This window comes from Scylla paramamosain, chromosome 34 (genome assembly GCF_035594125.1).
Source record: "Scylla paramamosain isolate STU-SP2022 chromosome 34, ASM3559412v1, whole genome shotgun sequence".
Taxonomy (NCBI): domain Eukaryota; kingdom Metazoa; phylum Arthropoda; class Malacostraca; order Decapoda; family Portunidae; genus Scylla; species Scylla paramamosain.
The window spans coordinates 3,680,595-3,696,961 of NC_087184.1; the positions used below are offsets into that span (position 1 = coordinate 3,680,595).

Consider the following 16,367-nt stretch of genomic DNA (forward strand, 5'->3'; position numbering starts at 1 on the left):
GGCCGTCAATGTCAAAATTTAATCTTGGAATGATATTGAATTATTCTCTTAAGAATAAAGCAGCAGCAAAACAACCTTCACAGGGTATATAATACACATTTGACGTGTTAACTTTGGGTGATATAATTATCAGTAGATTCATTAATGTGCTCTATGCTTATTTTTCCCTTGGAGCCGTAGATAACGCTATGTGATAGTAATGTTATGAGGAGTTAAATATGTCGTTCTGATAACTGCGAAAACGATAATGGAAGAAAATATTGTAGTGTTGATTTTTATAAGTGTTGTTGCTCATTTTGCGCATCTTGCTCTTACTGCTAATGTTCTTTATTGTTGTTATTAATATTATTATTATTATTATTATTATTATTATTATTATTATTATTATTATTATTATCATTATTATTACTATTATTGTTGTTGTTGTTGTTGATGTTTTTGTTGTTGGTTGTTGTTATTACTTCCTCTTCTTCTTATTATTATTCTCTGTCTCTCTCTCTCTCTATGTATGTATATATATATATATATATATATATATATATATATATATATATATATATATATATATATATATATATATATATATATATATATATTTCAGCAAGCCTTAACACGCCGGAGAATATCGCGATACCGTCCGGCAGACCTGTCTGGATTCTAGGCCAATGAAATACACAGCTATTAAGAGGTGGTGCCACGTCAATCTTGTTTCTAGCCCCATAACCATGATAGGGTGGTGCCACTGTCACTTATCAATATAGTGATTGGTAACCACGATTGTTTTCAGAAACCTACTGACTTCCCACTGATAAACATCCCATCCCCTTACCGTGATCATAAGTCTCCAATCCCTGAAGATTTCAACAACACAGCCACGTAAGAAGGCATGAGGAAAGAATCCTGTTGTTACAGTGTGTGTGTGTGTGTGTGTGTGTGTGTGTGTGTGTGTGTGTGTGTGTGTGTGTGTGTGTGTGTGTGTGTGTATGTGTGTGTGTGTGTGTATGTGTGTGTGTGTGTGTGTGTGTGTGTGTGTGCAGAGAGAGAGAGAGAGAGAGAGAGAGAGAGAGAGAGAGAGAGAGAGAGAGAGAGAGAGAGAGAGAGAGAGAGAGAGAGAGAGAGAGAGTTCAGTACACATACGGTGAGTGTGACATTACACTGTTCCTCATGAGTTTCCGTCAACATAATTATCTGACGTGGTAAAAAAATAAGTAAATAAATAAATTAAATATTGCGTTTCTAAAACTTAATGTAAGTTAAACATTTTAAAAGGCCAGGCAAAACTAACTGGTCTATTTTATATATATATATATATATATATATATATATATATATATATATATATATATATATATATATATATATATATATATATATATATATATATATATATATTTGTGTGTGTGTGTGTGTGTGTGTGTGTGTGTGTGTGTGTGTGTGTGTGTGTGTGTGTGTGTGTGTGTGTAAAAAACACCTAACCTGATATGTTGTAGGATAGTAAAAAAAAAAAAAAAAAAAAATACAGGGTGTAACACGAGTTTCTGCGGATATTGCCAGAGGTTATTTTATGTAGAAAATGTTCTATGCACATGTGCATTTTGAGGCATTGTTTAGCTATGATATGAAATTCAAGTGTGGCTTGGCAACAAATGCAGCAGCCTGTCTAGGCGGGTAACCATACCGGAGAAACACCATTTCCACACTCCACCAAGCTTTAAACCCGTACAGTGTTGTGTTTTGTTAGGTTAGAGATAGAGGTCTTGTCAGGTTGCATTTTTTTTTTTTTTTATCCCATAAAATGAAAAAAAAAACAAAAACAAATCGTTTCATATATATATATATATATATATATATATATATATATATATATATATATATATATATATATATATATATATATATATATATATATATATATATATATATATTATTATTATTATTATTATTATTCTATGAATGGAAGTGTGGCTACCACACGATTCTGATTCTTGGATTTTTCCCTTCTCAGAGCTCACGATACCAGACTGGGGATACGGAATTTTAATTTTATATATTTTTTAAAGCTTTTATTCTCATCCTTACATGCACTTTTTACAACCCTAGAGTGTGTGTAATAAATAAGTACTTCTTTACATTACAAATACCTATAAATAAACAAGAATTCTACGTTCAAGAAAACGGTTGGATGGATGTGTCTTAAGGCCGTATCTACTACACTCGCAGTTCTCAAAGAATGGAACATGCTATGAAATTTACGACTTTCAGTTTTCCTTTCCGATTACTCTGAAGTCTCGTTTCCTATTTCTTATGCCTTACTGTTTATGGATTTGAGAAGTAATCTCTTTGGAGAAAGTAACTTACTTTTTTATGTGATGATTTTTGGGGAAACACAACAGCCCGCCCTGTGCAGCCAAGTTCGCAACATTTATAACCAAAATCTTTATTTCTCTTCAATACCGTAGCTCTCAGTTTCATTTTATTTTATACGCACGTTTACATAGGCATAAAAAAAAAAAATAATCCCCAAATATGTCTCAGTTCGTGCAGATGTGATCAGGCTATAATAACTCCGAACACAAAAATAGATATGTATATAAAAACATTCATTCCTGACTTGTCAAAATATTCTTTGTTACTGTTAGTATATGTCCTATGTACACAAACAAAATTGAAGGCCGTAATATGGCTCAAAAACGAAATCACATATATACGTACTGAACACTTCACCAAGAGGTACGTAAATATACGTACTAAACACTGTACTAGTGTCACAAAGACAGGGTCTGCTCTGTGAGTTGGTAGTACACCTTTACCAGGTAACAGAGGTCCTACCACAAGATTACCGCCAGCTGTTGCCAACACTTGAACACCGTATTTCTTTAATTAATGTTTTCCCTACAAATTTTCCATAATAGTCTGAACCTATTATTAGCTGAATTGGACCCTCTTCATCAGGTGTCAAGTCTTGATCCGCTAATTTTATAGCCTTTGTTTTTTTAAACTCAGTAGTCTCCTTATAACCTTTGATTCAGTACGTGTCACTACCGCTGTTACCTTTGTTTTAAATTTGCCTAATTTTATGATGGGTCTTACTAAGTCATAAGTTTGGGTATTATTAATAATTAGGAAGCCAGATTTTTAATCGAGCTTGTCCTGTTTTTGGTTAAGTTAAAAGCTGTTACGGTTCCCTTGCTTATAAAGCTTTTCTGCGCTCATGTATCGAACAGAACCTTGGCCTTCGTCAGTCATTTTTGACTACTAATGTCTATTTCTGCTATTGGAACTGCTGGAGGAGAGATGGGGTAGTTATTATTGGTCTTATCATGTGAGGATTATTTTAGTTTCATACCCTTTTACCTCAAATAGAGCAACATGATGTGCATCTTTCTTTCATATAGGGCACATATGCAGGTTAGTTTTACAGTCCTTTATTTGGCGTGCCTCACTTAAATACAATGCGCACCTTCCTAACTCTTTAAGTCTATTTATCCTCTTCTCTACTCCTTGATAATTGCCACAGTGTACTAAGTTATGTTGTTCAGAGCAAAATGCACATTTCTTAATTGTTGGAGTTTTAGGTATTGCTGCTGTCTTGTTATAGTTAGTATGGGGTGCTGCCTCTGTTTTCTTATTTACTGTGGTGAAGGTACCCGCTATTTTTTATTTATTTATTTATTTATTTATTTATTTTTTACAGGTTTCCAACAGTGATTCATCTATTTCCTTAAATGCGAAATGTCTCTTTTCGTAGGGATTTTCTTATTTTATCTTGCTTTGTATAATGATGTTTATGAGCCAAGCAGCATCCTCAATATTACTATTTGATTCCAAGAATTCTAATATGCTGTTTACATTTATCTTGAAAATTGCAAATCCTTATAACAATGACTAGGGAATGTTAAATCTAGGAGTTTGTAGACAAGTTTAGTGGTTATTTGTTCCTTTTCATCATAATTCTCCCTGAGCAATTTGATAGCAATATCATAGTTTTCTTCATTAACGGCTAATTCAGAAACTATTAAGTGGGCAGTACCCTTTAGTTGGCTTGATAAGTAGGAAAATTTATTTATTTTGGCAATATCTTGCCTTTGATGGATTAGTCCCCTATATTTATCCCAGAATGAGGGCCACTCCGTGATGTTTCCTGCAAATTCTGGTAAAGTTATGCCTGACAGGGTTATGTTAGGCTGGCCTCTCACTATAGGACTAGGAGAAGTGATGCTAGTTGAATTACTTCTCACTAGTTATAATTTCTCTTCAGATTTAGTTAACTGTTCACTACAAATTATTTCTTGTTCATAGTCTGACATAAGTTGTTCATAGCCTTCATCCTTCTCCTCAGTTTTTAATTTAGCTTCCATTTTTTTCTTCATTGATTCTATTATCCTTTGTAATTTATCTAAAGTTAATTGCTCACTGCCTATTAGCTCATTACCTTCCACCTGTCTTTTAATGTTCCGTGAAAAAAAAAAAAAAAATTTTCATGAGATCTCCCTTCCGGTAACAAGTAATTTCGGTAAATTTGCAGTTTCAACCAATATTCTCCCCTTCGGCCCCCACCCCCCCTAACCTACTGGACCCTCCATAAGGTAAACTAACGTAACCTAACAATCTGTAACCTCTTTAAGGTGGGGGGGGGGGCTTCACCCTCCCCTAGACTCCCGACAAGGTAAACTAACCTAACATTTTGTAACCTAACCGGAAGCCCCACCTGGACATCCCCATAAGGTAAACTTATTATTGATTTCTGACAGAGTAAAATGGGACTAGAAATGCTCCAAACAGTGAGATGTAGATATTGCGAAGGGCAATAGTCACATATGGTGTATTGACTGAAACAGCAATAAAACCGTAATTTGATCCATACAAACAATTTACGGTACTGTTATTCCTTTCCACAAGCTTCTACCTATTTCATACTTGTTAATTGATCTATTCCCTCCATTAATTATCATGCCTATCATCCTCCTGGCCTTCCCTTCATTTATGTTTTTTTGTTTTTGTTTTTATCCTCAACTCCCTCTATTAGTTTCTAAACCTAGGTATGTGTATTTATCTACTACTAGCACACTGCTCCCCAGGACACACTGGCTATCTCTTGTGCTGTTATATTCTATCACCTTTACATGCATCATGTGTGTGTGTGTGTGTGTGTGTGTGTGTGTGTATACTTCTTGTACATCCTCTGGTAAAAATATGAAGATGTAGATGTAAATATATATATATATATATATATATATATATATATATATATATATATATATATATATATATATATATATATATATATATATATATATATATATATATATATATAATTGCTTTTAATGTCCCTTTAAGAGTTGTACACTTGATAGAATTGCATTGCGTAACTACTAATTACAAGAAGAATATTTAATTATTGTAATATATACTAACAATATAAGTCTTAATTGTCATAATTTTTTTGAAATCTCCGGAAACTTTGTCAACAAATCTCCGTAAATTTTACCGGGACCATCTGGCAACACTGGTTTGCTTTAGAGATAGTAAAGCGCCGAGAAGGTTAATGACGCTTCCTCTGATGTACGTGATTTGTTTATTGTCTTCTATTACTTTTATCTTTATAATACAGTAATCGCTATTGATTCTTAAAGGATTCCTCTTAAAAAGACAGACTTTACGATAGGATCTTGTGAGGATCCTTACTCAAAGGAGACTTGAGAAGACGGGAGATAGAAAGAGGGTGCTGGTGGCATTATCTCCATGCTTTCACTGCACAAGCACTGATAAAGAACCACAGTATTTACCCAGTAAAAGTGAAAAAAAAAAAAAATCTTCGACAAGAGAACTACTCTACCAGCTAAAAGAAGAAGAAGAAGAAGAAAAAGAATAAGAAGAAACAGAAGGAAGGGAGAAGGGAGGGGGCGGTAAGGGCTTAATTTTAAGGATTATAAGATGGCCAACCGTCAAAGAGTCCGATCCCGCCACCTCAAGAATTCTCGGCCCCGTAAGGGTGTTATTGGTGACCTGAGTGACTATTTGGAGGGAGATGCTCTGGACAGCCTTATAGGAAGGAGTGATGCACTGATGCTAGTAATGAAATTAATAATTACAAAGTTATTTATTTAGCCAATGTGAAATGCAGCTCTGCAGCAACGATGACCTTGACCCTTCCTGTGTCCTGTAGTTACCGTGTCACTTTTACCTTCTTATTAATGCCATTGCAGGTTTGCCTCTATTACTAAGAAGGTAAATGAGGCAGGGTAACAAGACACAAGAACGGTCAAGGTCATCGTTGCTGCAGAGCTGCATTACACACTGGCTAAATAACACTAATTATTACTTTCATTAATAAACTCAGCTGTATCAAACATTAACTTAATGGATAAATCTATTATTTTTGCAGCCAAATCATATACGGTGAAGCTTGTGGGCATGCTAACTAAAAAAAAAAAAAAAAAAAAAAAAAAAAAAAAAAAAAAAAAATCAGCTCTCAAATGGTGAGGGTAATGGTAAATTTACGGCAGCGAGTAACATTTCCTCTTGGCCGTCGAGGCGAGAGCAACAATTTAACATTGAGTGGATCGTCTTCCTTGTAGGGGAACCACGGACAGACATGCAGTGCACACGGCCGCTGTTGTCTTGAGATAAGGAGTTTTTTTACTACTCTTCCTTTCTGGCTTATCTAATATTTGATAATACCGAGTACATAGTCTACTGAAGACGACAGGATGGGTGTTACCGCCAACGGTGGTGCTGGCGGTTATGGAAGTAACGATGGAAGAAATAGGTGTAAAGACAAAACAAATATGTATGCTAAATAACATGTTCTGTGTTATGAGAGTTAAAGTGAAGTATATTAAGTTCTGGTGCTATGAAAGTTCAGTAAATGAGAGATATAATGAAACTAAGTGAGAGTGGTGAAGATGTGGTAGTGAGACTCGTGTTTACTGGGAAAAGCGCGGACGCAGCAGTAAAGCGAGATATGGAGGGAGGGTGACATGGGAGTGATCAACTATCGCTGACCGAAGGGCAGGCATGAGGCGCCGAGCGCCAGCAGGGACGAAGCCTGGAGGGACAGATCCCTTTGTGCCGCCACCGCTTTCGGCTATAACTACTTCAGGAAAGATCGGACCATTACAATATAGACTCAGGTGTTGCTTGGTGACAGGCCTCCTAAAGACCCAAACACGTCAGTTCCACATCTGTATTACGAGGGGTTGATTGCCCTAATTGTCATAATCCATGATTAATGATGCGTTATGTTGATACAATATTTAATGGTTAGTAGTGCTACGCACGTCTTATGTTTATTATGTATGTCTTCAGGTTTGACCGAATGCAATATACGATTCTCCGTGTGGGTCTAAAATGTAGCTGCTTTCAGGCAGCTACAATGGGAGTAATGTAATATAGAACTGTCAGAAGACATATGGAAAATACTTCAAAATAAGAATGTAGATTGTATACTATCTTTTTATATAACAGTACATTAATAAGTAAATACGTAAATAGACTTGCAAAAGATCTGACATAATACTAGCGTTAAATGTGACAGGGTATAAATGAAAGAGAATGAATGAACAGCAAGCTTAACTCCCTGTGCCCTGACAAAAGTAAAAGGAAGGTAAACGGAAGAACGAACAAATCATGAACAAACATGTTAGCATATTTTAAGCAGCACCAATTTAACATGATAGCCTCACTCTGTAGAGTATTCTAGTTCTACGTATTTAATGTTGTATTATATTGCTTTGTGAAGGGAAACGAGTTACTGTATAATGACATATTGCTGCTCTCCACGGTCTTACCAACCATCCTGTCTTTGGAAGTATTTAAGCCTTCTCACTTATTGATTTAATTATCAGGAATATCATTTATGAAAAACAAACTAATATATATATATATATATATATATATATATATATATATATATATATATATATATATATATATATATATATATATATATATATATATATATATATATATATATATATACATATGTTTTTTTTTTTTTTTTATAAGTAGACGATACAAAGTAGCAGCGCGAACCACGAACAAAAACATGCTAGCAGCTCGACGGCTAAACAGCGCCGCCAAGGCGTGGTCAGCAGCGATAGGCGTTGGTTTCCGTCGATCTACTCCCCCTCAGCCAACAAGGTAAACCTCTTTTGAAGCATAAATAATATGATCAGGTTCCTAACTCTGGCGTGAAAGGACCTTTATTTTAATCGATATATTCATGTGTTCTTAGCCATCAAATATATTTTATGTAAGAAGGCCACTGGCCAAGGGGAAAAAAAAAATAAAATAAAAAAATAAAAAAATAAAAAAATAAAAAAAGGCCCATGTAAATGCCAGTTCCCAGAGATGTCAGATAGAATGTTAGACAGAAATTATGTCTTTTATTCTTCTGTATCTGTTTACAACAAAAAACGTGATTTTGTTCATTATATTAAAATCACTATGATACGGGATATGTATTCATCCAGTGCCTCCTACACTATGCGTATGAGAAACAGGGTGGCATGGCAGAAAGTGGGGACGGTGAGTGGATGTTCGTACTCACAGTCCACCGCTGGTGCAACCATCGCCGCTGTTAACCTCCAGCCAGACGCGAAAATGCTAAAGGTTAGTTGTAATGGGAAAACGTACCTTTCTCCTGTAAACTAACATATGAGTTGGCTTACCGCATTACCACATTGTACTACTAAATGCCATCATTAATTTACAGGTGCGATGGACCGGTGGAGGTGATGACTCTTATCCCTATCTCTGGCTGCGAGATAATTGCCAGTGTACCAAGTGCTTTCATCGATCGTCTCTGTCACGCAGTGTTATGCTGAAAGACCTCAGCCTTTCTCTCAACTGTGCAGACGTCAAGGTCAGTTGTTCAGTGAAGTGTCATCATATTACTGCACTGTTTTTGTGCATATTAGACATGTATCGGATGTCTCACAATGCAGATGCGCGGATGCGGATGCGGATATCAAACGTTTTAAAACTGCAGATGCAGAAAAGGATGAGGGGAAAAATCTGCGGATGCGGATGCAGACGCGGATATCTGATGACCATATCCTTGCGGATGCGGATGCACATGCAAATTATTATTATTATTATTATCATTATTATTATTATTATTATTATTATTATGCAACATGTATTACCGGGAAGAGGGACGTGGACCCAAGTCGTTACGCATCCCACCAACCCCTTTCCCATCCTTCACCCTTTCGGAAGTGGCAAAATTATATTGAATAAAAAAAAAAAAAGTTAATTCAGTTCAATTTATGTTGATACATATAGTTCATCAAAAATTACTCGAACCTCACAGACTCACGTGGCACATTTCCTCAGTAGCTGAGGTAGGGTACTTTTCAAAAACAAGTTTCTCTACTTTTTCTGCACGAAGGCTGCCCTCGGGGGACGCTGCGTGCGTAGACTACCTCTTTCAGTAAATTTAAACAGTCTTTTCTGTTCTGATTCCAACATTTCAGAGTGTCTTCATTTTTTCCTTTTAAGCTTCTCCGTTGTATTCCCTGTTTCTGTTGCGTGATCCCTTAATTTTCGTAAATAGCGTAGGTGTAAAAAACCGCACACATTTATGGAGATTTACCGTTATTCTATTGGTTATCATACAGTGTTGTGGTTTTGATGTCATTTGTTATTTATTTTGTAATACATTTAAGTTGTTTTTCTTACTTTCTTCATTTAGTATTTTTTAATTTTTTTTATTTTAATTTTAATTTATATTTATTTGTTAATTTTTTTTTGTATATGGAATTTAGTTATTTGTTTGAAAGACAATTACAGCAATATTCCACCATGATGTAGAAAAAAGAAGATACTGTGTGTCAGAATCTATCTATCTATATAAAAGGAAGACTTTAAAACAAGAAGAAGAAAAAAAAAAAAAAACATTCTCGCAATGCCTAGGATACTTATAACCCGAGGGATACGTGAGAGGAATTTTGTGGCTACATGGCAAGTTTATTATAAAACCTGGATTGAACCACGAACTCACTGACAATTATTGTTGTAATTACGAACGATACTGGTGTATGAACAGATTTTTTGCCGTCAGAACGATAAATTCGTGGACATATTTGTTAGCATTTACTGATGAATTTCTGGACGTATATGTTATGTTCTGACTGAGTTCTGCTGCATTCTGGTTAAGGGTACGTGACCAATACTGTAAGATTTCAAGATGTTCATAAGACTAAAAAGGCTGAGTATCTCCTGAGTTATGATTAGATTCACTGTTATATTGTAAACTTAAACACGATTTATACTTACGATTTAGTATAATAAAATATTATCTTATGTTTACTATGAACAAGATAAATAAATTAGATTTCATAAAAAAAAAAAAATAATAATTCTTTCGTTTATTTGTGGTCAAAATCAAGAGACCTTCAGTCGAGAACAGTGAGGCTGGAGAAGTAGAAGTCCATTCTATTTTCTTTGTGATATCTCTGCTTCTTCCACTTAACTTGCAATATGTGGCTCATCATTTTCATCACTGCTTGATATAAACAAATATATTTATATTTTTTAGGAATTATGTACACTACTGTATGACGATACTAAATAATACCCTCATATCCTCAGTCTCAAAACGCCAATGCTTGCATGGTTAATGCGAATGCGAATAAAAAAAAAAAAAAAAAAACCGTGGAATTCGCGGATAGGGATATCTGATACATCTCTAATACACAGATTTATTTATTTGTTTATTTATTTTTTTTTATGTAGGAGGGACACTGGCCAAGGGCAACAAAAATCCAATAAAAAAATAAAAAAAGCCCACTGAGATGCCAGTCCCAGAAAAGGGTCCAAAGCGGTGGCCAAAAATTGAAGGATATGTGTCTTGAAACCTCCCTCTTGAAGGAATTCAAGTCGTAGGAAGGTGGAAATACAGAAGCAGGCAGGGAGTTCCAGAGTTTACCAGAGAAAGGGATGAATGACTGAGAATACTGGTTAACTCTTGCATTAGAGAGGTGGATAGAATAGGGGTAAGAGAAAGAAGAAAGTCTTGTGCAGCGAGGCCGCGCATGCAGTTAGCAAGATCAGAAGAGCAGTTAGGATAAAAATAGCGGTAGAAGACAAATCTGAGTGCAGAACGTTAGGTGAGGCCTGTGTCCTGAAATGAGTAAACTGATGATAACTTTGTCTAGTATGAGATCACGCTTTATAAAACCACCAGTGAGTGTCGGGTAAACAGTGATTCGTGATAAGCTAAAGAAAATTTAATCTCATACGTTCCCCATAATTATTGTTGAGGCTATTTTATCGCAAAATTGTTAAATTATTTACATATAACTTTCTACGATCTTTTCTCAGAAATTTGTTAGTTTCATCCCATCATGAACAATGTATCGGATGTCAGAATTCAAAGATCCATGGATGCGGATGTGTATGCGGATGTCATATGTATATACATATTTTGCTGATGCGAAAGTGGATGCTTATATCAGTTTCTATCAAATAGCAGATGAGGATGCGGATGCGGATATCAAATTATGACATCTGCACTGAAGTGGATGAGGATGTGTTCAGGATTTTGGTATAAAATCACTATACTCGTATAGCATCAATTATTGCCACATGGCCTCTGCGTAAGTGCTCAGCTCTGCCAGTTCATATTTGTCAGTCTTATTTTAGTATAATTACACAATATAAAGTCATTAAGGACGAAGGACGGAAATCTTTCTTGTGAACCTTATGAGGGAGTAGGATCTACATACACAGGCATATATAATGCATGTATACAGGGTGTAACACGAGTTTCTGCGGATATTGCTACAGGTGAAAGAACAGGTTAATCTAAGTCGAAAATATTTTATGCACATATGCATTTTGAGGCGTTGTTTAGTTGTGGTATGAAATTCAAGTATAGTGTGGAAAATCTAGACTACCTGAGGGGAGTCCACTCCTTCATAATAAAATACCTAGTCCCACAGTGCTAGGAGTGGCTGACCTAAATTTCTTAGGCCGGCCACACACGTGCAGTTAAAACTGTCAGTTTGGACTGTTCAGTTATAACTGACAGTTTTAACTGACGTGTGTGGGACCATCAGTCTCAGTTCAACAGAACTGCGCAGTTCGACTGAAGGAAATAGAAAAGTTAAAAGTTTTAACTGTCAACTGTGGCTGTTTGACTGAGAACTGAGCGTGTGTGGGGCTTAACTGCGCAGTCCTCAGTTGACTTTCAGATTGGACGGAAACACCATGTGAGGGAAACACTTTACTTTTGGTAACGTTTCGTACAGAGTACTTCCTCAGAAGTACTCTGTACGAAACGTTACCAAAAGTAAAGTGTTTCCCTCACATGTTGCTTTCTGTCCATTCTGTCTTAACTTATTTGTTTGACTTTCAGATCTCATAGTGTTTCTTTTCTTTCAGTGATCCAAAACAGTAATTATGTCTAGAAAGGAGAATCAAACCATTGCAAACTTTATAGAAATTTATAAAGCTTGAGGAGATATTCTAGTGGAGAACTTAAGGCACTCATATGATCGTTCTGTCGCTAGAAACCTTAAGGTAGCTGTTAGTCTTTCATGAGGCGATATTGCACTGCGCATTATTGTATCTTTCTTTTTAATGAAAGGAGATACCAGGGAAAGCAATTTTTGGTACACATTTTCACTCATTCGTAGGTAATTTTGAAAATCTTTTGCTTCATCACTTATTTCTCTCAGTAACTGAACATCAGAAGATTTATTTCGCCTCAGCAACCACTTCTTGCACCACTGTTTGCGCTTCTTAGTGTTTTTTTTCCTATTTTCTTGTGCCATTACTAGTAATACCCCGAGCGCTGCTAGATCGTCCTCCTCGGAATCCATGGTTAAACTGAACGATTCAACTGTACGTCTGTGGACTTGTCAGTTGACAGTTAAAACTGTCAGTTATAACTGAACAGTCCAAACTGACAGTTTTAACTGCACGTGTGTGGCCGGCCTTAACGGTACTCACGTGGCCACTTATTATATTACCTGTAAAGAAGAAAGTTATAATATAATTGCAACTCGGGAAAAAAAATCCCTTTGATTTCACTAATTATCAACAGATTTTATGTAATAAAGACATTAACTTACTTTTTTTTTTTTTTATTATATCACACGTCGTAACGCCTCTCCCTTACCCTCTATCACTATTCTGACAGATGGCCATCCATATAAGGTAAAATGATTAAAGAAAATGTAATACTTAATACTTAAAGGGAGAAGCGATACTGGGCTATTGCTATCTAGGTCGGTTGCACAATCCTGATGGTACCGAGTGTGTAAATCCCATGCACTTGTCGGTGCTGGTGGCAGTGACTAGACTTGGTTCATACCTGAATGCTCCCAATGAGCCTTGGTGAAGCACGCGTACCGAATCCACGCGTGTTAAATCTTAGGGCCGATTTCACAGTCGTTTGGTAACGTTCCCAAGCAAGAGCCTTACCAACCTGGTAAAAGGCATTACTAACACCTCAATCCGATTTCACAGTCATTGTTTTCGTGGTTTCGGTGATCCTCAACCTGGTAACGGAGATCGGCCGCAAGAGGGCTTTGTTTACAAGCCTCTGTGTGTCCTTTCCTGCTTTATTGGAACTTTCTGTGGGATCCAGCGAACTTACACCTTCCATACTGCCCTGACAGTTGCAGTAAGACTCACCCATTTCATACTCGGCAGTTGATTATCTGGTCTTTGGGACTTACTGTAGAGTAGAGGCAAAACCGAAGCTGCCAGGGGACACCATTTTTTTTTTTTAATGTAGAAAGGACACCGGCCAAGGGCAACAAAAATCCAATAAAAAAAATGCCAACTGAAATGCCAGTCCCTTAAAAGGGTCAAAGCAGTGGTCAAAAATAAATGAATAAGTGTCTTGAAACCTCCCTCTTGAAGGAATTCAAGTCATAGGAAGGTGGAAATACAGAAGCAGGCAGGGAGTTCCAGAGTTTACCAGAGAAAGGGATGAATGATTGAGAGTACTGCTTAACTCTTGCGTTAGAGAGGTGGACAGAATAAGGGTGAGAGAAAGAAGAAAGTCTTGTGCAGCGAGGCCGCGGGAGGAGGGGAGGCATGCAGTTAGCAAGATCAGAAGAGCAGTTAGCATGAAAATAGCGGTAGAAGACAGCTAGAGATGCAACATTGCGGCGGTGAGAGAGAGGCTGAAGACAGTCAGTTAGAGGAGAGGAGATGATGAGACGAAAAGCTTTTGATTCCACCCTGTCTAGAAGAGCAGTATGAGTGGAACCCCCCCAGATATGTGAAGCATACTCCATACATGGACGGATAAGGCCCTTGTACAGACTTAGCAGCGGGGGGGGGGTGAGAAAAACTGGCGGAGACGTCTCAGGACGATCAGATAGAAGGTTGTGAATTTTTTTTTTTTTTATGTAGGAAGGACACTGGCCAAGGGAAACAAAAATCCAATAAAAAAATATACCCACTGAAATGCCAGTCCCACAAAAGGGTCAAAGCAGTGGTCAAAATTTGATGAATAAGTGTCTTGAAATCACCCTCTTGAAGGAATTCAAGTCATAGGAAGGTGGAAATACAGAAGCAGGCAGGAAGTTCCAGAGTTTACCAGAGAAAGGGATGAATGATTGAGAATACTGGTTAACTCTTGCGTTAGAGAGGTGGACAGAATAGGGGTGAGAGAAAGAAGAAAGTCTTGTGCAGTGAGGCCGCGGAAGGAGGGGAGGCATGCAGTTAGCAAGATCAGAAGAGCAGTTAGCATGAAAATAGCGGTAGAAGACAGTTAGATATGCAACATTGCGGCGGTGAGAGAGAGGCTGAAGACAGTCAGTTAGAGGAGAGGAGTTGATGAGACGAGAAGCTTTTGATTCCACCCTGTCTAGAAGAGGAGTATGAGTGGAACCCCCCAAGACATGTGAAGCATACTCCATACATGGACGGATAAGGCCCTTGTACAGAGTTAGCAGCCGGGGGGGGTGGAGGTGAGAAAAACTGGCGGAGACGTCTCAGAACGCCTAGCTTCATAGAAGATTATAAGTAAAGGACAGACCGAGGATGTTCAGTGTAGAAGAGGGGGACAGTTGAGTGTCATTGAAGAAGAGGGGATAGTTGTCTGGAAGGTTGTGTCAAGTTGATAGATGGAGGAATTGAGTTTTTGAGGCATTGAACAATACCAAGTTTGCTCTGCCCCAATCAGAAATTTTAGAAAGATCAGAAGTCAAGCGTTCTGTGGGTTCCCTGCGTGATATGTTTACCTCCTGAAGGGTTGGACGTCTATGAAAAGACGTGGAAAAGTGCAGGGTGGTATCATCAGCGTAGGAGTGGATAGGACAAGAAGTTTGGTTTAGATCATTAATGAATAATAAGAAGAGAGTGGGTGACAGGACAGAACCCTGAGAAACACCACTGTTAATAGATTTAGGAGAAGAACAGTGACCGTCTACCACAGCAGCAATAGAACGGTCAGAAAGGAAACTTGAGATGAAGTTACAGAGAGAAGGATAGAAACCGTAGGAGGGTAGTTTGGAAATCAAAGCTTTGTGCCAGACTCTATCAAAAGCTTTTGATATGTCCAAGGCAACAGCAAAAGTTTCACCAAAATCTCTAAAAGAGGATGACCAAGACTCAGTAAGGAAAGCCAGAAGATCACCAGTAGAGCGGCCTTGACGGAACCCATACTGGCGATCAGATAGAAGGTTGTGAAGTGATAGATGTCTAAGAATCTTCCTGTTGAGGATAGATTAAAAAACTTAAGATAGGCAGGAAATTGAAGCAATAGGACGGTAGTTTGAGGGATTAGAACGGTCACCCTTTTTAGGAACAGGTTGAATGTAGGCAAACTTCCAGCAAGAAGGAAAGGTAGATGTTGACAGACAGAGCTGAAAGAGTTTGACTAGGCAAGGTGCAGGCACGGAGGCACAGTCTCGGAAAACAATAGGAGGGACCCCATCAGGTCCATAAGCCTTCCGGGTTTAGGCCAGCAGGGCATGGAAAACATCAGTGCGAAGAATTTTGATAGGTGGCATGAAGTAGTCAGAGGGTGGAGGAGAGGGAGGAACAAGCCCAGAATCATCCAAGGTAGAGTTTTTAGCAAAGGTTTGAGCGAAGAGTTCAGCTTTAGAAACAGATGTGATAGCAGTGGTGCCATCTGGTTGAAACAGAGGAGAGAAAGAAGAAGCAAAGTTATTGGAGATATTTTTGGCTAGATGCCAGAAGTCACGAGGGGAGTTAGATCTTGAAAGGTTTTGACACTTTCTGTTAATGAAGGAGTTTTTGGCTAGTTGGAGAACAGACTTGGCAAGGTTCTGGGCAGAAATATAAAGTGCATGAGATTCTGGTGATGGAAGGCTTAAGTATCTTTTGTGGGTCACCTCTCTATCATGTACAGCACGAGAACAAGCTGTGTTAAACCA

The 16,367-nt window shown here is 37.5% G+C and overlaps 1 protein-coding gene across 17 annotated transcripts in view; it reads left to right on the plus strand.

The window, feature by feature from the left end:
• The first annotated feature begins 769 nt into the window (after window positions 1-769).
• LOC135090048 (gamma-butyrobetaine dioxygenase-like) overlaps window positions 770-16,367 on the plus strand; it is a 91,249-nt gene continuing 75,651 nt past the window's right edge. The window contains exons 1-4 of one of the 17 annotated variants that reach the window (XM_063986297.1): window positions 770-876; window positions 8,011-8,142; window positions 8,505-8,613; window positions 8,717-8,866. In XM_063986297.1, coding sequence (XP_063842367.1) covers window positions 8,048-8,142; window positions 8,505-8,613; window positions 8,717-8,866 — 354 coding nt within the window. In that variant the 5' untranslated portion in view covers window positions 770-876; window positions 8,011-8,047. Of the gene's footprint in view, window positions 885-6,647; window positions 7,263-8,007; window positions 8,143-8,474; window positions 8,614-8,716; window positions 8,867-16,367 lie in introns of those variants that run through there. The other 16 variants (XM_063986291.1, XM_063986299.1, XM_063986289.1 and 13 more) reach the window with 16 other exon arrangements.